Source organism: Rhinoderma darwinii, chromosome 3 (genome assembly GCF_050947455.1).
Source record: "Rhinoderma darwinii isolate aRhiDar2 chromosome 3, aRhiDar2.hap1, whole genome shotgun sequence".
NCBI classification, from domain to species: domain Eukaryota; kingdom Metazoa; phylum Chordata; class Amphibia; order Anura; family Rhinodermatidae; genus Rhinoderma; species Rhinoderma darwinii.
Genome location: NC_134689.1, coordinates 337,663,628 through 337,685,717, shown reverse-complemented (window position 1 = coordinate 337,685,717; position 22,090 = coordinate 337,663,628). Strand labels below are relative to the sequence as shown.

The 22,090-nt window shown below is 43.1% G+C and overlaps 1 protein-coding gene and 1 long non-coding RNA gene across 4 annotated transcripts in view; one reads left to right on the top strand and one right to left on the bottom strand.

The window, feature by feature from the left end:
* LOC142749868 (stereocilin-like) overlaps positions 1-21,992 on the top strand; it is a 57,410-nt gene extending 35,418 nt beyond the window's left edge. Inside the window, exons 15-22 of one of the 3 annotated variants that reach the window (XM_075858400.1) lie at positions 9,378-9,558; positions 18,740-18,909; positions 18,992-19,147; positions 19,294-19,436; positions 19,522-19,670; positions 20,383-20,480; positions 20,599-20,746; positions 21,429-21,992. In XM_075858400.1, the coding sequence (XP_075714515.1) occupies positions 9,378-9,558; positions 18,740-18,909; positions 18,992-19,147; positions 19,294-19,436; positions 19,522-19,670; positions 20,383-20,480; positions 20,599-20,746; positions 21,429-21,559 (1,176 nt within the window). In that variant the 3' untranslated portion in view covers positions 21,560-21,992. Of the gene's footprint in view, positions 1-9,377; positions 9,559-18,736; positions 18,910-18,991; positions 19,148-19,293; positions 19,437-19,521; positions 19,671-20,382; positions 20,481-20,598; positions 20,747-21,428 lie in introns of all 3 variants that reach the window. The other 2 variants (XM_075858401.1, XM_075858399.1) reach the window with 2 other exon arrangements.
* Positions 1-22,090, bottom strand: part of LOC142749869 (uncharacterized) — a 60,771-nt gene that overhangs the window by 18,433 nt on the left and 20,248 nt on the right. The gene's annotated exons all lie outside the window — the stretch shown is intronic.

The following is a 22,090-nucleotide window of genomic DNA, read 5'->3' as shown; positions in this document are numbered from 1 at the left end:
TAAGGAGGTAACATAGTCCTTATGACTAGGGAATATTATCTCTCTGAAGCCTTAAAACAACTGTCAGACACAAATACTTATTCAAAATTAAAAGGTGATCCTACCAGCAAATTCCAGTTAAAATTACAATCCTTTCTAAGGAGAGATGTGGAAAATGGCTGCTTATCACGGAAAATGGCAGACAAATTATATCCTGAGTTCCCTTCAAAACCTACGTGGTATTTTCTACCTAAAATACATAAAGCTCGTAATAATCCTCCAGGCCGCCCAATTGTCTTGGTAGTCACCTCTCTAACCGAGCCCCCCTCTAAATGTAGCATCCATGGCCGCGGGCCGTCGGGTTTACTCACCTCCCGACGCCCGCAGCCATGGATCTGTGAGTGCTGGTCCCCATCTCCTTCCTAGGAGACACCAGTGCTCACTTCCGCTCCATTCTGTTGTGTCCGGTAGGGTGCGCGCACGCTCGTGCACAGCCTTAAAGGGCCAGCGCGCACAAAGGAAATCGTCATCAACTGCCATGATTTCCTGGTCTATAAAAAGGCCCCAGGCCTTCTGATCCTTGCCTGAGCATTGTTAGTCTATCCCAGTCTGTCTTGCAAATGGTCCCTTAGTGTTTCCTCGTTCCAGTTGTTACCAGTTCCTGTATCCCGTATTGTTCTTGTTCCTGTGCCTACCGGTGTTGGAGTCGTGTCTACTGCACCTGCTGTCGTTTGCCACGTCCAGTGTCGTTTGCCATGTCCAGTGTCGTTTGCCACGTCCAGTGTCTTCTGCCACGCCCAGTGCCTTCTGCCACGTCCAGTGTCTTCTGCCACATCGGTTACTGCCCGCCACGTCTGGCGCTACCTGCCGCACCGGCCTCCATCCATGCTGAAGCCACAGCCACCGTCTGGACTAGTTCAGGTACCCAAGCGTTGCTATCTGCTATTGACTTTCGTGTAGACTGTGACCTGGTCAGCTGCCTCCCCGCTACGGCGGAGCGGCCTGTGATCGTAACACTAAATATATAGATTGGCTTTTAAGGCCATCTCTGAAAAGTATTCCAGCCCATCTGAAAGTTACTAATGATTTCCTTAACGCTAGTAAGAATGTTACTTGGAAAGATAATTTCTATTTGACTTCTGTCAAGAGCCTTTACACTAGAATCCCACACGACACAGGTGTTGATGCAGTGAGAAAGGTTCCATCTTCAGCAACGAAGAGTGGAAACTACATTTCCTTTGTTTGTGAAGCACTCAACTTTATTCTTACCCATAATGCATTTAAGTTTAATGATACTTGGGACATACAAAATAACGGTACCGCAATGGGTACTCCTGTGGCTTGTAATTTGGCTAATATTTTTTTAACGGTATTTGAAGATAGGTACATCATCACTCACTTGAACCCCTTCCTGACAAAAAAAATAAATAATAGTTCAAAAGAGGAACAGAGATAAATTTTTACTTTCAAATATACTTGTCAAGCCCAAATAATAAAATTTTTTGATTTTTAGACACTGGCACCGAATCGAAGGAGATCCCTGTTTGAAAAATGTAGCTATAAAAAAACCTTTGATCTCTTTTAGGCAAAGCACTAATATAAAAGATAAACTGGTTCATAGTAGGTTCACTGAAACTAAGGATAGTTGGCTCAAAAGGCTAATCCCAAAGGGGAATTTTCATTGTGGTAATTCTACTCATTGCAAATATAACCTCCAAACTAAAACCCTTAATTTTGCAGGTATTGCACAAAAAGTACAACAATTCATCAGTTGTAAGACTTAATTCTCAAGACTCAATTTTCTGTCCATGTGGACGTTTCTATACAGGTAAAACCAATAGATGTCTGTATGTCAGATTTAGAGAGCATTGTAAATCAATTATAACAGGAGTTCCGAGATGAATCGATCATATGAGAAAGGCTCATGGGGGAGATTTCTCCTCTCTTGAAGTTTTCAGGTATAGAGCAAGTTGAAATTCCTGTAAATGGAGGCGACAGACACAAGATCTTACTCAGAAAAGAAGCAGGATGGATTATACACGCAAATGCGATGGGACCTGCCGGTTTAAAAGATAAAAATGAAATGCCAGTTTTTTTGTAGTAATTTTTGTGCTTATAGTTTTGGTTTTAACTTGCTGCATATTGAGATATGTTGTGCAATTTAATTTCACTTGTATAAGCAATAACATGCCTCTGTAAAGGGACAATGAACGGATTAGAAAAAAAAAAAAAAGAAGTTATTTACCATGGGGCTATACCAAATAGGCTAGTACCATTCCTTTATTACTGCCCCTTGTTAATCTATGTATACTGTACCTTCTCATCTTCATAGACGTTTCTTATTTAATATTTATATTTGAGCTAAGACTCCCACGCAGCCGCAATAGAGATGATCTCTCTCCAGCGGCTTTCATGATATGATCACGTGGGAATTCAAGTATCCGTCCTGCCATGACGTAATAAGGATTTTGTCTTCTCAATAGTGATTAACATAAAGGGGTGTGTAACAGGGGACGTTCACTGGTTTACTAAGGAAGCTGCAGCTGACCGTAGTTTAAAAGAACGCCGCCAGCAATGATGTTTTAAGTCAGAAGAAGCGCTATACTAAGCGCAAAACAGAATGTAACCTGCCATGCAATCTGCTTTGTCCTCCCTTATACTCTATTATTTTTGCTGAATGCCACAATAAAAGAAAAACATACAACCATATGGGTGAGTGCCGTCATTTCATCTTCCTCACTATTTGTTGAACTTCATATTTAATCTTTGGTTGAGAATATTAGAATACAACACCTACTGTTCGGTGCGGTGTGGGTGGCACAATGGGAGGTCGGGATATAATATGCCAGTATGCTGGCATTTGTAAACAGTAGAAAGAACGTCATTAGATATTTTTGGCTACGTTATCAGGTGGGAAGGTACTCTCCCTGACGTATTCTTGTGACACTTTGTAAAGGGCGTGATAATTAGACACTCATGTATGCTTTTGGGAACAGGTTCCTTATCTCCCTCAAGATGAATAATTGACAGAGTGAATAAATATGCGGAAGGGATGTGTAATAAGGTTGAGCACATTATTGATATGTATTGGGGTGTTACTCGATTGGGTGATGGATATTGCGGAACTCTTCTGTCAAGATATATTGGGATAGTTAAGCAAATATGTACGAAACAAGTTCTTTGGGTGGGACAACGATATTGATGGAAGTATAGGGTTACATGCACACATTGCGTATTTTTCTCCAGAAAATACGCAGCAAAACCGCAGGAAACCCACAAGAAATTTGCAGATAAAAAATGCACCTGAAGGTGCTTTTTTTGATGCGTTTCTGGGTGTTTTTTACGTTTTGATGGCATCCAACCAAATAGGGAGGGGGCAATCTGACTGAAAGGATTGAAGGGTATGGGTTAAAGAGTTCAGGGTTGGGCATCTCCTTTATCGTGTTATTAATATAAGAAGGGTGGGGGCCAAGTGAGTGGCCTATTAGAAGAGTACCTTCTATGCTGCGTCCCGCCCAGCAGAGAGGTGATATATATATATAAATACAAAAGGAAAGAAAAGAGGATGATACATTTTCTATGCTATTTTTCATTGCGATGTAAATTTCTTATATTGTTTTGTATTAAGTCACAGCTGGCGGTTTTCAGATCTTGGTGGTGTGATGAGGAGCTACGAGGGCGGACTTGCCCAAGTGAGTGGCCTATTAGAAGAGTACCTCCTATGCTGCGTCCCGCCCAGCAGAGAGGTGATATAGGGGGAAATGCCTGGTGAGCTTCCTCTTCCTGAGAACCTGGAGGCGAGTGTCCCACCCTCCCTCCCTTGTTTACTTAAAGGGATTAGGACAAGGAACAGGAATATTACGTGTTACAGTTGGTATTATGGAGGTTTTATAGATATACACTGTTAACTTTTATATATTCATGTATGTGTTATAAATATATATATAAGGGGAGGATGATACATTTTCTATGCTATTCTTCATTGCGATGTAAATTTCTTATACTGCTGTTTTGTATTAAGTCACAGCAGGCGGTTTTCAGATCTTGGTGGTGTGATGAGGAGCTACGAGGGCGGACTTGCCCATCGGGAGTCCGGCGGCCAGCATAACGCTTCATAGCTATGCGGATAATACTGGTTGCCGCTGAGCAATTTTGTTGACAGATTTAATAAAAGCTATGGCCGATCACCATCCAGCAAAAATGAAGAAGTGTGTTGTGGTCGTTATTTAACCCTTTCAGGACCAAGGGTCATCGATTCCCTCAATAACCAGCCCCATTTTTTCAAATCTGACATATTTTATGTGGTAATAACTCTGGAATGCTTTTGCCTATCCAAGCGATTCAGAGATTGTTTTCTCGTGACATATTGTACTTTATGTTAGTGGAAAAATGTGGTCAATAAATTCATAGCTTATTTGTGAAAAACACCAAAATGTAAAGAAAATTTGCAAAAATTATAATTTTTCTCATTTTAAATGTAATCTACTTGTAAAACAGATATTAATACCACACAAAATTGTTGCTAATTAACATACCCCATATGTCTACTTTATATTTGCATTGTTTTTTGAACATTATTTTATCTTTCTAGGACGTTACAAGGCTTAGAACTTTAGCAGCAATTTCTCACATTTTCAAGAAAATTTCAAAAGGCTATTTTGTCAAGGACCAGTTCAGATCTGAAGTGGCTTTGAGGGCCTTATGTACTAAATAGACCCCATAAATCACCCCATTTTAAAAACTGCACCCCTCAAAGTATTCAAAACAGCATTCAGAAAGTTTATTAACCCTTTCACAGGATTTAAAGCAAAGTAGAGGTGAAATTTACACATTTCATTTTTTTTGCCGAAATTCATTTGTAATACATTTTTTTCTGTAACACAGAAGGTTTTACCAGAGAAATGCAACTCAATATTTATTGCCCAGATTCTGCAGTTTTTAGAAATATCCCACATGTGGCTCTGGTGTGATAATGGACTGAAGCACCGGCCTCAGAAGCAAAGGAGCACCTAGTGGATTTTGGGGTCTCCTTTTTTTAGAATATATTTTAGGCACCATGTCAGATTTGAAGAGGTCTTGTGGTGCCAAAACAGTGGAATCTCCCCAAAAGTGGTTTTGGAAACTGCACACCTCAAGGAATTCATCTAGGGGTATAGTTAGCATCTTGACCCGACAGGTCTTTTGCTGTATTTATTGGAATATGTCTGTGAAAATGAAAATCTAAATTTTTTCTGAAAAAATATAAAAAAAATGTAATTTTTACAAGGAATAAAGAATATAAGGCACCCCAAAACTTGTAAAGCTATTTCTCACAATTACGGAAATACCCCATATGTGGTAATAAACTGCTGTTTGGACCCACGGCAGGGCTCAGAAGGGAGGGAGCACCATTTGGCTTTTGGAGCGCAGATATTGCTTGGCAACAGTTCTGTTTGGGGTTTTGCTGGTATTTAAATTTATAATGTGGTGGCATATATAATCTGTGCGGAGTGCATCAGGGTATATGTGATCTGTGCGGAGTGCATCAGGGTATATGTAAGCTGGGCAGAGTACATCAGGGCATAATAAGATGGTATAATAATGGGGTAAATAAATAATTCATAGATGTGTGGCCAGTGTCGAATTGATAAATGGTGTCCAATCTTATCCACTTTTGGACACTGCACAATTTCTGTCGCTATATTCTGAGCGCCAGAACTTTTTTTTAAAAAATTTCTCCACCGGAGCCGTGCGAGGGCTTATTTGTTACGTTACAATCTGTAGTTTTCATTGGTACCATTTTAGGGTACATGTGATTTTTTGATCCCTTTTTATTCGATTTTTTGCCAAGCAAAGTGACAAAAAAAAAACATACATTTTGACAATGTTTTTTTTACTTTTTTTTTTACAGCAATCACTGTGCGCTATAAATGACATTTGACTTTATTCTGCAGGTTGGTACGATTACCGCGATACCATATGTATATAGTTTTTTTATGTTTTGTGGCGTTTGCGCAATAAAATCACTTTTCTATAAAATTATTTATTTTTTGTGTCACCATATTCTGAGAGCCATAATTTTTTTATTTTTCAGTCAAAAAAGCTGTGTAAATGGTTGTTTTTTGCGGGACGGGTGTTAGTTTTTATTGGTATTATTTTGGAGTACATGCAAATTTTTGATCACTTTTTATTCTATATTTTGGAGGGGTGATGACCAAAAAAATTGTGATGCTAGTATTATTTTTAAATTATTTTTTGCGGTGTTCACAGTACGGGAAAAATAATATTATAGTTTTATAGTTGGGGTCGTTACGAACGCGGTGATACCAAATATGTGCACTTTTTTAACGTATTATTTTTTTTTCCTATAATAAAAGACATAGGAAAAAAAGCATTTTTTGTTTTTGTAACTTATAACTTGTTTTTACACTTTTATAAAACATTTTTAATACTTTTTTTCTTTTACTTGAAGACCTGCAGCACTGATGGCTGCTATAATACATTACACTACCTAGGTAGTGTAACGTATTATAAACTGTCAGTGTGATGGTGACAGTCACACTGACAGGAAGCCTATGAGGACCAGCTGGTCCTCATAGGCTTCTGTGAATGGCAGAACGGAGTATGGCCTCCGGTTTTGCCTTGCACACGACGGCAGCACCCGCAATCGGTCCTCGGGAAAGTTTGTTGTAGCAACAAACTTTCCAGTTTGTTGCTACAACAAACTTTCCCTGTGATCACATGATCGGGACCTGAACCAATAAGGTCCCAGTCATGTCTCCGGGACCAGAGGCAGGGGTTAACAGCGTGATCCGGGTGTCAGCACTACTGAGGCACCCGGATCGCCCTTTTAACACCCACTGTGAATTCACGTCGGCGCTGCACAGAGCCCAGCAAGCACCGACGTGAATTTACTGTGGGCGGTCAGGAAGCGGTTAATAACGGTGATCATATTCTCTGTAGCCGAACCAATCGGTTCGGCTGTCAGAGAATAGGTTGCTGGGGAGCCGCGGACACTGACACAGCCGGCGTCCGAGCGCTTTTCACAGTTCTATGCCGGCTGGAACAGAGATCTGTATATTCACGCCCCCTGGCTGCACGGGGTATGTGCGAAAAGGACGTGTATCTACAGATTGTCGGCATGAAAGGGTTAATTAGAACAGGCAAAGATGCCCCTCAGTTAGATGTTAGTATACCATGCTTGCAGTCTGATTCGTAAATTGCTGTGTTTTCATGCTGCGTGTTTTGGTGCGATTTTCCTCTGTACTAGGCCGACAGAATTCGCAAGCGGAAGCGCAAGATAAATTGACATGCTGCAAATTTTAAAATCTGCACCGCAGGTCAATTTACGTGCAGGAAAATACTGCAGTGTGTACATGAGATTTCCTGGAATCTCATTGTTTATGTTGGTACTGTATCACGCTGTGGTTTTGCTGAACACAAATATGCGCGGCTAAAACGCACATCATACGCATTGTCTGCATTTACCCTAGTACATTATGTTTTAGGATGTAATTTATTACATTTACTAACTAGCTACTATGAATATTGAATTGATTGCAACAGTGTGGAGTGTGAATATAAAAAGAAATACAAAAAATGCATGGAGTTGTGAGTTGGTTGGCAGAAAGTACGTGTGAACAGGACTCTATCATTGTGTGCAGTAATTTGCCATAACTGTTTGCATTCTTATTAATTCGCCATGATCTATGGGGTTTAGTAAAGTGTCATGGCGAAGTATAAATTGGTTGCAATAGGGTGAACTGCGGATATGAAATTGTTTTCACAGAATCATATAAATCTTTAATCTGTCGTAAGGTAGAGTAAGTGTGAACAATGTCTTATTGCAGTGGACTTTTTCTGCTCTATGCTCAGTTTCCTTTCAGACGTTACAATACAATCTGTTATTAATATAAAGAGAGTGGTGGAAGGAGGAAATAATATTTTATATTGCATTATTAATGTAAAACCTGCTGATGATTTTAGAATAGGTATGCTATGTGTATAGATACAGGTGTGCCTAATGATGTGTTGTACAATGTGTATTTAATGAGAGACCAGGGCGCGCTTTAGCCATGCCCAAGAAGCTGGACAAGCGAAACCTCGGGTCGGGCAGGAGAGGCTTGGCATGCAACACAGAGGTTTTATATATTTATGAGCGCTTTTTTCTTTGTCACTCTGTGAGTATATGGAATAAAGTACCAAAAGATTTTATCCAATGTTGCAGTCTGCGCTATGTTTATCTGCTTTTAACCTGTCCAGAAGCACTTTATGTAAAGGCTGGGAGACCCGGCAGTAGAAACACCAAGTGTGTTCTGACCCTTAATCTACCAAATCTAACCTCCTTGATATTGGGGATGGTGAGAAACTTTTCCTGGAGACAGTGTGTTGAATTTTTATCCGGACTATACAGTGTGTAGCCTCATTGCATAATTTTTATATATGTATTTCTGAGTAGATTGCTGAACTTTATTCACTGCAATTGGGTGCTCCACTGAATACAGATTTGTGCAAACCATATGTCAATACTTACATGATAGTCTAAATCAGCGATCCCTAACCACCGGTCCGCGGACCAATACCAGGCCACGGACCATTTGGTACCAGGCCATGTTATGTGGTATACGCCCCGGTGGCCGCAGGGAATTTTGGGCGAAAAACCGCACCAAACTGTGGTGCAGTTTTTCGCCTGAAATATCCGCTGCAGAAATCTCCTGAGCATGACGTTTCATCCCAGGAGACTGCTGCAGCCTGTGATTGGCAGCAGTTGTGGTCACATGGGATAAAACGTCATCCCAGGAGGCCAGCCCTGTAACGTCATCCAGGCTTCCTGGGATGATGTTTCATCCCACGTGACTGCCACAGCAGTGTTCACATGGGAGGAAATGTCATCCCAGGAGGCCGGCCTGGAGGAAGAACACAGACTTCTGGGTTAGTATACGTTTTTTGTTTTTTTCTGAGTTGCTTTTTTGCGGCGATTCCGCCTCAATAAACGCAATAACTGCTATTCATTGTGGGTTTTACCTCCAATGGAATTCAATGGGGAAAACCCGCAACAAATAAGCAGCGTTTACGCAAATACAATTGACATGTTGTGGAATAAAACTCTGCACCGCATGTCAATACTATTTACGCACCGCGTGGATGACATTTATTCTATCTCATCCCCTTTGCTGCTACTGTATTATGCTGCGGATTTTCCGCAACGAATCCTGTTGTGGAAAGTACGCGGTATTTACGCAACGTGTGAACTGACCCTAACCCCCTCACTGCAACTACCCTGCCTCCGCCAAACATGTTGTTGTCCCCCCCGCTGGTCCGTGGAAAAATTTTCTTGCATGCAACTGGTCCTTGGTGAAAAAAAGTCGGGGACTGCTGGTCTATATGACTCATCTTTAATGTTCCCTTCTTTTTGCAAGGCTGCCATTTCTAGCCGTTGGTTATTCCAGATGCTATTTGAAGAACAAAAATGGAGGAAATCAGCCTTAGGTACAGCCTGCAGAAAAACTCAAACTGTTGAACAGCAAGCAGAGAACATGCAGAAACAACGTATAGTGTTTCAACGCTTGTTTTTGTCCCGCTCCATGCCAAGGAGTTCAGGTAAGAGTCAGTGGCGTTGAAAGATTGTAAGAAGTTCACCATTTACAGACATATGACATCACTAGTTATAAAGTGTCATTTTTTATTGTCCTATTATTTTATTATTGCAAGCAAGAACAATCCAGATTTTATTCATAAGTGGCCAAACTGGAGAAGATTAGATAGCCAGAGTAGCCAGATTCATTTTAAGGGTATTAAATATAATCGGTGAATCAGACAATAGTTTTCATGTGTGTTTGCACACTTGACTAATTCGGGAGGTCCGAACATGCCCGCTAATAAAAACATCTTTAGTATGACCAATCTTTCACAAGTCTGACCAGCATCTGACATTTATGGGTATACTAAGGCCTGTTTCTGGAGCCAGAAGATGCTAATATAAGCTGTCTTGACCTCTTCCAACTATATTCATGGAGATGTTTGTCAATGATCTAAACAATTTCTAGATAGTTTATTATCTCCATTGGCAGATCATGTATAAATTATTGAGCCAATAGATTATATTGTGTTATCAATGATATTTTAAGGATATCAATAAGATAAAATTAAGCCAAAATCAAGCCTAAAAATAAATGTATTTGTCTAGGGCCGCATGCAGGATTTCGCTAAGTGGAGGTTTGCAGGTATGGTGGGACTACAGATAGCTGCCACTCGAACAAGCATTCCTCACACCTTTTCCTTTAACATGCACGCTCTGCCAAACTAACTTTCATCTAATTTGAATGGGAAAATTTATACACAATATTGCCCATATAATGTATCGGTATTATCTGTGAGGTGGTCTTAAGGTAGAGTTTGTTATGTTATGGAATTGCGAGTTCAGCAATTCCCCAAAGGCTGCTGGAGACTGCCGGTAGAATGCGTGCAAATAAATCCGCAACCTCAAATCCATCACAACTCTGATTGACAGTGTCTAAGGCTACTCTAAGGTTTTCGCCAAAGCCGATCGCAAGGCAGGATGGTTTTTCTGCATAGAACCCAGGTTTTCTTAGCAGAATTCAGTGTTGGATAAGAGGTGCAATGTAGGCAAATATGAACAGGAACCAGACAGCCAGAGGGTAAACAGAAAGTTCAAAACAGTAAGCAAGTGGATATCAGGTAAAGCAGAGGTCAGAACCAGCCAGGAACAGATAATCAAAATCTGTAAAAAAAAGGGTTATCCAAATACTCGCTGAGGTCAAATTCCAAGAAGTCCAGAAGTCAGAGGTAAAAGGTGTAGGTAAGTAGCTTGATCAAAACACATGAAGACAGAAAAATCACAAGCAAAGAACAGGTGGGGGAAGCTAGGTATAAATACTAACGCTACACCTACACCCAGGGCCGCCATCAGGAATTTCAGGGCCCCCTACAGCTACATTTTCTGGGCCCCCCTACCGTGGCACCGCCTGTTAACGGTACTCCGTCCAGTACTATATCATGGTACCCAGGGCCGCCATCAGGGGGGGTATTAGGGGTACTGATGTGAGAGGCCCGGCCAAACCTAATTGAAAGGGGGGCCCGGCAAACTGCCGCGACTTGCCTTTGGTAGAAAAAAAACAGGCCCCTGCAATGGGGCCCGTTTTTTTCACCAAAAGAATGTCATGAGCTGCGGGCCCCCCTTTCAATTAGGTTTGGCCGGGCTTCTCACATCAGTACCCCTAATACCCCCCCTGATGGCGGCCCTGGGTAGCATGGGGGCCGTCAAACACCGCCGCCCGTGCGACCGATCACGCAAACTCCCGCGCATGCGCACCGGCGACCGCCTGGAAGCGCGCACCGAATTTTGAGGCAGATTTTGACCTGCCCACACTGTCTTGCCGCGTTTTTTGCCTGCGGCGATTGAGGACAGCAGACAGAAAACGCAGCGAAAAATGCATTTTCTGCCTCGCATTGATTTCGATGGGAGGTCAGAGGCAGAACCGCGGCAAGAAAGGACGTGCTGCTTTTTCTTTTTTCCGCGACTGGCTCCCATTGATTTCAGATTAAATCAATGGGAGGCGGTTTTGGAAGTTGTTTGGTGCTGATTCTGACGCAGTGTCCGAGTCAATATCAAGGCCCAAAAACGTTGAACTGGGCCTTATTGTTAGGGCTTATTCAGACGAACGTGTAATACGTCCGTGAAACGTGTGTGATTTTCACGCGCCTCGCACGGAACTATGTTACTCTATGGGGCCGTGCAGACTGTCAGTGATTTTCACGCAGCGCGAGTCCGTGTGTCCGCTGCGTAAAACTCACGACATGTCCGATATTTGTGCATTGTTCGCGCATCACGCACCCATTGAAGTCAATGGGTGCGTGAAAATCACGCCCAGCACTTCCGCAGCCGTATAAACTATGAATGAAAACAGAAATGCACCACGTGCTACAAACATACAAACAGAGTGTCATAATGATGGCGGCTGCGCGAAAATCACGCAGCCGCGCATCATACGCTGCTGACACACGGAGCTGTTATGGACCTTTTGCAAGCGCAAAACGCCACGTTTTTGCGCGCGCAAAAAGCACACGCTCGTGTAAATCCGGCCTTAGGGTAGGAACACACTCGGCATGAACACTGAGGATTTTATGCAACACATTTTATTGTGGATAATCTGCAGCGTATCACAGTCGCAGCAGAGGGGGTCAGATATGAACAAATCTCATCCACACGCTGCAAAAATAATGGACCTGCCGTGTGACTTTTGGCTTTTTAAGCCGCAGCATGTCAATGTATTCTGTGGAATCGCCGCTCCTCTGTTGCAGAAATGCTGCGGTTCTGCCGCAAAAATCACAAATGAGAAAAAAAAAAAAAGCCACTTTTTTAAATTTATAAAAAAGTTTAGACTTGCCCCGGCCGTAGTTTAGGTGACGCGATCCTCTATTCTTAGCGTAGCCCCGCCTCCTGTCATGACGTTTCATCCCATGTGACTGCTGCAGCAGTCACATGGTCTACAGCGTCATCCCAGGAGGCGGGGCTACGTTCAGAAGAGAGAGATGCGTCACCTAAACTACGGCCGGGGTAAGTCTAAACTTTTTTTTCCCTGCAGGATTCCCGCAGCGGACACGCCTCACGAAACCTGGGCCACTATTTGGTGCGGTTTTGCTGGCGGAATTCCCTGCGGCTCCCGGGATAAGCTGTGTAGTTTTACTCAGCATATCCGCCTAGTGTGTCCCTTATGATGTCGCTCCTGGAGCTGCTGCCGGTCTCTAAATAGGCAGTTGGTCCAGTAGAATTTGGAATTATTTTTTTTTGTGAACCAGCTTAAAAAAATACAAAACTTTGGTGTTAGGGCCTGTTCACATCACTGTTCGCTTCCGTTCCGGGGTTCCATCTGAGGTTTCTGTCGGGTGAACCCCGCAACGTAAAGTAAAAGTGATAGCACAGCTTCCGTTTCCATCACCATTAGCGCAGTCGACTGCGCTATTAATTCCGTCCGAAAACCAGCCGGAATGGTGACGAACGGAAACCATTAGCGATGTTTCCGTCACCATTGAGATCAATAGTGACTGAAACGGAAGCTGTGCTGTCACTTTCACTTTCCGTTGCGGGGTTCACCCGACAGAAACCTCAGACGGAACCCCGGAGCGGTGGTTCGTCACCATTCCGGCTGGTTTTCGGACGGAATTAATAGCGCAGTCGACTGCGCTAATGGTGATGGAAACGGAAGCTGTGCTATCACTTTTACTTTCCGTTGCGGGGTTCACCCGACAGAAACCTCAGACGGAACCCCGGAGCGGAAGCGAACGGTGATGTGAACAGGCCCTAACACAAAAGTTTTGTATTTTTTTAAGCTGGTTCACAAAAAAAAATAATTCCAAATTCTACTGGACCAACTGCCTATTTAGAGAGCGGCAGCAGCTCCAGGAGCGACATCATAAGGGACACACTAGGCGGATATGCTGAGTAAAACTACACAGCTTATCCCGGGAGCCGCAGGGAATTCTGCCAGCAAAACCGCACCAAATAGTGGCGCAGGTTTGGTGAGGCGTGTCCGCTGCGGAAATCCTGCAGGGAAAAAAAAGTTTAGACTTGCCCCGGCCGTAGTCCTGGTGACGCGTCTCTCTCTTCTGAACGTAGCCCCGCCTCCTGGGATGACGCTGTAGACCATGTGACCGCTGCAGCAGTCACATGGGATGAAACGTCATGACAGGAGGCGGGGCTGCGCTAGGAATAGAGGATCGCGTCACCAGGACTACGGCCGGGGTAAGTCTAAACTTTATCAATTTAAAAAAGTACCTTTTTTTCTTCTCTTGTGTGATTTTTGCGGCAGAACCGCAGCATTTCCGCAACAAAGGAGCAGCGATCCCACAGAATACATTGACATGCGACTTAAAAAGCCAAAAAGTCACACTGCAGGTCCATTATTTTTGCAGCGTGTGGATGAGATTTGTTCATATCTCATCCACTCTGCTGCGACTGTGATACGCTACGGATTATCCACAATAAAATGTGTTGCATAAAATCCTCAGTGTTCATGCCTAGTGTGTTCCTACCCTAAGGCCGGATTTACACGAGCGTGTGCTTTTTGCACGCGCAAAAAACGTGGCGTTTTGCGCATGCAAAAGGTCCATAACAGCTCCGTGTGTCAGCAGCGTATGATGCGTGGCTGCGTGATTTTCGCGCAGCCGCCATCATTATGACACTCTGTTTGTATGTTTGTAGCACGTGGTGCTTTTCTAATTTCATTCATAGTTTATACGGCTGCGGAAGTGCTGGGCGTGATTTTCACACACCCATTGACTTCAATGGGTGCGTAATGCGAACAATGCACAAATATCGGACATGTCGTGAGTTTTACGCAGCGGACACACGCTGCGTGAAAATCACTGACAGTCCGCACGGCCCCATAGAGTAACATAGGTCCGTGCGAGGCACGTGAAAATCACGCACGTTGCACGGACGTATTACACGTTCGTCTGAATAAGCTCTAACAATAAGGCCCAGTTCACAGAGTTTTTGGGCCTTGATATTGACTCGGACACTGCGTCAGAATCAGCACCAAAAAACTTCCAAAACCGCCTCCCATTGATTTAATCTGAAATCAATGGGAGCCAGTCGCGGAAAAAAGAAAAAGCAGCACATCCTTTCTTGCCGCGGTTCCGCCTCTGACCTCCCATCGAAATCAATGGGAGGCAGAAAATGCATTTTTCGCTGCGTTTTTTGTCTGCTGTCCTCAATCGCCGCGAGCAAAAAACGCAGCAAAAAAAGCGGCAAGATAGTGTGGGCAGGGCAAAATCTGCCTCAAAATTCTTTAAGGAATTTTGAGGCAGATTTTTTTTTGCCTGCAAAATACTGTCTGAACAGGGCCATACATAAACAACACTTTGAGATAATTTACTCACTGTCAGAAGAGCTGCTCCCACTCCAGTCCTCTTCCGGCGATGTCTTCCAGGGGAGGTCTTCGGTCCAGACGTCCAGTCCTTCACCTCCAGCCAGGCTCCAGGTAAGTTTTGTCCATGTGTGTCCGCGGCTGCGCGCGCTTCGTTCGCGGGTGCGCGCGCGGCCGGTCGCGGGTGCGCGCGCTTCGTTTGCGGGTGCGCGCGCGGTCGATCGCGGGTGCGCGCGCGGGCGGTCTCCAGTGCGGGCGTTCGTGGATGCGCGCTCGCGAGTGTGCACGCGCGGCAGTTTCATTGTGCGCGCGATCGGGTGCGCGCGCGGGCGGACGGTTTGACGGCCCCCCATGACGAGGGGAGGGGGCCCGCAGCAGCAGCAGCAGCTCACGACATTCTTTTGGTGAAAAAAACGGGCCCCATTGCAGGGGCCCGTTTTTTCCTACCAAAAGAATGTCGAGGCAGTTGCCGGGCCCCCCTTTCAATTAGTTTTGGCCGGGCCCCTCACACCACTACCCCTAATACCCCCCTGATGGCGGCCCTGCCTACACCTGATAGGCAGAAGGACAGAGAAAAGAGATAGGCTCAAAGTAAAACCAGAACTGCCCAGAAGCTAGAACAGTAGTCATGGTGATCTTAAGGGAACAGGCGTTTCCTAACAGAGTTGTTAACGCCTTAAAGAGGATCTATCGCTAGTTTGGTAATGCCCAATTTCCTAAATAATCTAATAGGCGCTGTCACACTGATAATGCTAGTGAAAATTGTATCCCAAAACGTTTATTATCTTAAAAGTTCTGAGCTTATTTCTAAATATGCCAATGAGGCTGTACTAGCCAAAGGGGCATTAGCGCTGCTCTTTGTCTGTTTGTGATGTCTGTATGATGCTGTCCAATCAGTGTCATAAAGTTTCTCCCCATCCCTACACAGCGTGATCTCAGCTTCAATTGTGAAATCACTCTGTGTTTACACTTCTGGCCGCAGCTCCTTTAACTACTTAATGACCGCCGGTGGTCATTAATGGGCTTTATTCTACAGCGCCGCCATTCCACGGCGCTGCATTAGAATAAAGTAAACCGAGCAGGGAGCTGTCAAATATCCCTGCTCTCAGCTGCCAGTGGTAGCTGAGGGCTGGGGGCGTCCCTGCTCGACCGGGTGAGATCGATATTAATATCGATCTCACCCGTTTAACCCTTCAGATGCGGTGCTCAATAGCGTGCACCGCATCTGAGTGGTTTTGCAGAGAGGGAGGGAGCTCCCTCTCATCCCACTGACACCCGGCGATAAAATCGCTGAGTGTCTGTGTCTCCGATGGCAGCCGGGGGCCTAATAAAGGCCCCCTGGTCTGCCTGTAGTAAATGCCTGCTAGGTCATGCCGGAGGCATGACCTAGCAGATGCCTGTCCGTTTTAAAAGGAACAAGCAGTAATACACTGCAATACAAAAGTATTGCAGTGTATTATAATAGCGATCGTAGGATCGCATAGTGAAGTCCCCTAGTGGGACTAGTATAAAAGTAAAAAAAAGTTGAATAAAGTTAATTTAAAAAAATGTGAAAAAGAAAAACCCACTTTTTCCCCTTACAAAATGCTTTACTATTAAAAAAACCCACAATAAAGCAAAAAAGTTACACATATAAGGTATCGCCACGTCCATAACAACCCCGAATATAAAGTTGTTACATTATTTAACCCGCACTGTGAACGCCGTAAAAAATAAAATAAAAATCTATGGAAGAATTGCTGTTTTCTGTTAATCCTGACATAAAAAATGTGATAAAAAGTGATCAAAAAGTCGCATCTACTCTCAAATGGTACCAATAAAAACGACAAGTCGTCCCAGAAAAAACAAGACCTTATACAGCTATGTTGACGCAAAAATTAAAAAGTTATAGCTCTTCAAATGTGACAATGGAAAAAATGGCTTGGCCATTAGGGCCCAGAATGCAAGCAGGGGGAAGGGGTTAACACATCGCCTCAGCGCTCATCCAGGGAACATCGGCCTGAAGTATTAACACAGCGTGATCTCGCGATTGAAGCTGAGATCAAGGTGTATAAGGAAGGGGATAAACTGTATGACACTGATTGGACAGCGTCATACACACAACACAAACACCGCCACAGTGAGAGCAATGTTACCACCCCTTTGGCTAGTATAGCCTAATTTGCATATTTAGAAATAAGCTCAGAACTTTTAAAATAATAAATGTTTTGGGACATAATTTTCACTGGAATTATCAGTGTGACAGAACCTTCTAGATTAGTTACAAGATTGGGCATTACTAAACTAGTGACAGATCCTTGTAATAATGCTGCCTACTTTAGATTTTATTGGTTTTTCATCACTACATTCTGAAAGCCACAACTTTTTTATTTTTCTGTTGACATAGCCTTATGAGGACATGTTTTTTGCAGGACAAGTTGTATTTTTGAGCTTGGAGATAAAACCTGTAAACATGGATAAGAGAGCTATCTCTGGGGAAATCTGTATAGACATTCAACATAAAGCGTTCTAGAAGGAAGTCACCTCACGCCACAGTGAAGCTATGGCAGCGTACTCACAGCAGATATGCATCATTGCACCTGGAGCTGAACCACATCTCCAACATAGGTGGGAAAACTTAGGGTACATTTGCTGTAATTTGGCGGGGGTTCTATACCATTGAGATCCATTTTTGTAATTGAGTTCCTGAAGTCTACAATAGACTGAGAGCTTATGAGTGAAAAGAAAGGATTCACTCCATTGTTTCAATGAGAAACTACGTCCCAGTTCCCGTTCCCATGCCTGAATAAAACCGGGAGCAGAGTCCTCCGGATCACCCAATAACAGCATACCATAAACTAGGGAGATCGAATGTGAGGGTGCAACAGAGGAAAGGCATAACTAAAGTCTAAAACCTGGGCAGTGAGTTTAGGCATAGGTATCAGAGAGTTCACATAACTCGGGAGTTGATGGTATTGTTACCAATTCCCAGTAGATGTACCAGAATTCCCTACGATGTCTGACAGAGGTCGCACTACATCCCTTATAACTCTTATTGGGTTGCTCATTAGCTAGAGAAACGAAGAGCTACATTCTGTAGCTGCAAATTGCGGGTTACCCACAAGTGGAGTTGGCGGACCCGGGGAGGAGACAAGGCGCAATAGTATTGCAAATCGTTTCCATATATCCAGCAGTGTGGACAAAAATTGAGAAAGACTTGGACTCTTTTCATCAGTGTCCAACGGCAGCCAGCTAGAACATCTTGAAGGAGTCATGGTGGAAGAGGTCCAATATGCAAGTAGAGATAACGGCTTTATGATTCATGGTTTAATGAAGAAAAAAATTTTTTGTGTTTATTTCTTTTTTTTATGTTGAGAAAAATATATTAGACTTTTTCAGTTCGTTTTTATGAGACTAGACTGTGCGAGCATTTGACCGCTCATATAATACATTGCAATACTTCTGTATTGCAGTGTATTATGCCTGTCAGCATAAAGGTCAGTTCACACAGCGGATCTTGCATGGCGGGTCCCGCCGCTCAATCCGCGCAGAAATATTCCTTCTCCCACTGGGAGGTTCGGGCGGAATCCACCCTGAAGATCGGGCAGGACGCTTCTTTTTCGAGCTAGCTGCAAAAATCAGCTAGTGGGAAAAAGAAGCGTCCAACTCCCATTGATTTGAATGGCCAGTGGAATTTTGCTGTGTGAACAGGGCCTAATGCGAACAGGCATTCTATTAGGTCGTGCCTCTGATAGGTATAGTAAAATTGCAGAGCTTAGGGCCACTGTTAGACCCTGGCTGCCATTGCAACTCATCGGCACCCTGCGATAGCGTCAACTTAGGCTAAAATCTATTCCTACAATTGTATTCTACAAAGGATTAATCGTTTATCTCTTTTCCTCTTCGATTAGCAGTACTTGCACCTGAGTGTGGCATTGTTCGTGGTAGCATTGTTTCGGCATGGGGTGTAGATGTCCTTATGAGAATGACTTCTGTCAATTTTATGGACTGTCTTGAAGAAATAGGTCTAGATCCTGATATCCCAAATAGTGAGCTGATTCCTTTGTTGGACAGAGTACTCAAGGTAGGAAATTATGTGTTTTTACCGACATCAACTTAGATAACCAGAAGAAGCAACAAGTACACTGGCTATATTTTATTTTCAGATTGCTGGACCTGTCTCTGTTCTTCCTAACAACGTCCTTATACGGCTGGGTCGATTGGCGACTAAGCTTATGGTGCAGCAACTCAAAGCTGTTTCATTGGGAGACTTACAAGTTATGGAGGCTTTTGGAAGACAGCAAGAATGGACTATAAGTCAGGTAAAGAAATGTATAGAAAAAGGATAAGGGTAGAAATACATTGCCCAATTTTGAGTACAATCCTGCAACATGCCTGAATATTCAATAAGCTCAGGAATATTCAGACTTCATTATCCTAAGATTTATTTCTGTATTAATCTCCACAGTTAAATACGTTAGTCAATGGATTCATGCAGTCTCATAATGTCACAGCAAAGGATCTTAATACATTGCACTTGGTGACTCTTGGATATGTAATTTGTGGTCTACCTGAGAAAGACATGGAACAGATGAAGCCGCTGGAATTTTGGTACATTTTTTACTTCCTTAGTAATGTAATCTAGAAGTTGATACCTGTGGTCACTTCTGTTTTGTCTCATTCCACTTGTCTTTAGCTCAGCAGTGATGTATATAGGCCACCTTGCACTCAGCTGCACTGAGCAACAATTAGAGGCGCTTGCACGGCTCTGCAATGGTAATGACATCTTTGGACCAGTCAGTGGATGGACAGAAGACATTTTTCTCGAGATTGGATCAGTCGCTGGTGAGACACATTTCCAGGTGCACTTGCACTTTTTTGTAACCTTACAAGACTTATTGCAGTACCAAGAGAGATGATTAATCTTGGGGTTATTCTGTTTGGAAAAAAGATGACTAAGGGGCTATTTAAAGGGGTTTTACCAGTCCCTAAAAATCCTCAGGTAAGGCCATCAATAGCTGATCGTTCAGGGTCCGACTTCTGGGACCCCTGCCGATCAGCTGTTTTGAAGGAGGTGCCGCACCCTTAAAGGGGTTTTCCAGTCCCTAAAAATTGATGGCCTATCCTCCAGATAGGCCATCAATAGCTGATCGGTCAAGGTTCAACTCCAATCAGCTGTTTTGAAGGGGGTGCACCACTCGTCATTTCTACTTGCTCACTGTGAATCGTCGACACAGATGTAGCGGCAATTCACATTATTGCAGCCTTCTCCCATTCACTCCAGTGGGAGAAGAAGGCTGCAATACCTGTGAATCGCTGCTTCATGTGTGTCGACGATTCACAGTGATGAAGTAGAAATGACTAATGTTGCACCCCCTTCAAAACAGCTGATTGGAGTTGAACCACGACCAATCAGCTATTGATGGCCTATCTGGAGGATAGGCCATCAATTTTTAGGGACTGGAAAACCCCTGTAAGGGTGGTTTTGCCTTCCTCAGGAACATGATGGATTTGTGTATTTTTTCAACTTAACGGCCTGCTACCATGTTTATTATAGCTGGACTGCAAGATATTGAACTTTCTTCCCTGGTCCTAGAGCAGATTCAAGGTCTTACACCTCTTGCGATATCTCTGATCCATCCTAAGAAATTTGCAGTAAGTATAATTAAATCCTTGCTAGATTATATTGAATATGATGATGTGCAAATTACTTTACAGCATTTGGAACAAATAAACAATGCAAGCCCTCAGACTAACCACTTCATTCTTCCAGGTATCGTTCTCTTCACAGCAATTGCAACTGTTCTCTTGGTCTCAGGCCAAAGCTGTTACAGAACAACAAAGGAACCTATTGGATATTGAGCAGATGAGAGCTCTTACATTGGCTCTCATTGAAGACAGTGGAAACCAGACATACCGAGGTATTAAACCAGGTGGAATTAGTAACTAATAATAATAAAGTGAGGCCTCTATAAATGTTGCTCCTGCAGACGTTGTGTAATCTGTGTTAGTCTTCAGGATTCTCAGTGACATGATCATGTTTTCTGTCGTAGTAACTGCTCCTCTTCATGTTGTTATTCTTTTCCTCTTCTCCTTTCAGTGTTTTCATGTCTTTCCAGAAGATGAAAAATGAGATTAAGGGTTAATGCTCATAGTGATATTACAGATCCATAATCTGCATATTTCAAAATGGCACTCATTGGATTCTATAGGCCGATACCATATTGTTTTTCCTCTCGGATTCCCTATGAATCTTGCCATGCTCCATCAGGTGCCATATCACAGAGGCACCATAAGGTGGCAGACAGAGGACCTATGGCTGCCAAACAAACTCTGGGCGTACGGCTCTATGGTTTGCATGAGCCCTAAGCTTCAATTTGGTCACTGTGCATGATGTAGTAGACACTTTATTTGGTCAACGACTTACTTCTTTGTGGATAGTATTCTCAAAGTTCTTCAACAACACCAACAAACTTCAATGGCATGAATACATTTCTATATTGACCAGCTTTATTAAGGAACTAAAATATCAAAGCATGGACAATTCTGATATATATCATGTCACAGTTTCATACCCCTTACAATGTCCTTTTATCTTTTCAGCAGGGAAATCACATGCCGATCACTGTTCATACCACACTTTACTCCATCTCAGCACCCTGCTTCCAGTTCTATATGTATTGTACATTGTGCAACCTACTGTTGTACTCAGTCTTGTAAATCGAAAACAATAAAATGCATGGTGTGCTCCTCCGGTACAATGATCGGTCCTCTGTTATGTGTGACATGAAGATTCTGCAAACCACATACAGGTCATATCATCAGTAGAGACTAATAGGCTGTTTAGGAAATAACCCAAAACGGGATAAACCCTTCAGAAGGGGTTGTCTACTGCTGTACCTCGTCGACCCCATACTATGCCACATCTTGAGCCCCCCAGAGGAATTTCTGTTGGGCCCCTTAAGTAATGCTGGAATAGATGTCACATACTTTTATTTCTTTCCGGAATAAACTCTGGGCTCAATGAAGAGGCAGCATTTGCAACAAAGTTAAACATTTTTCTTTCATCTCCTGCCATAAAAATCTACCTATTTGACATCAGTGCATCTATTTATGTTTTAATTTATGTTTTGTAGAACTGTATGCAAGGGAATGTCTCATTTTATGTTGATATATCTTAATCATTGTATAATAAACAGTTATGCAACTTTTTGAGTTTCAAATCTTCAATATTATAAGGTCTCTGCTTGCTGTAAGTGAATGGG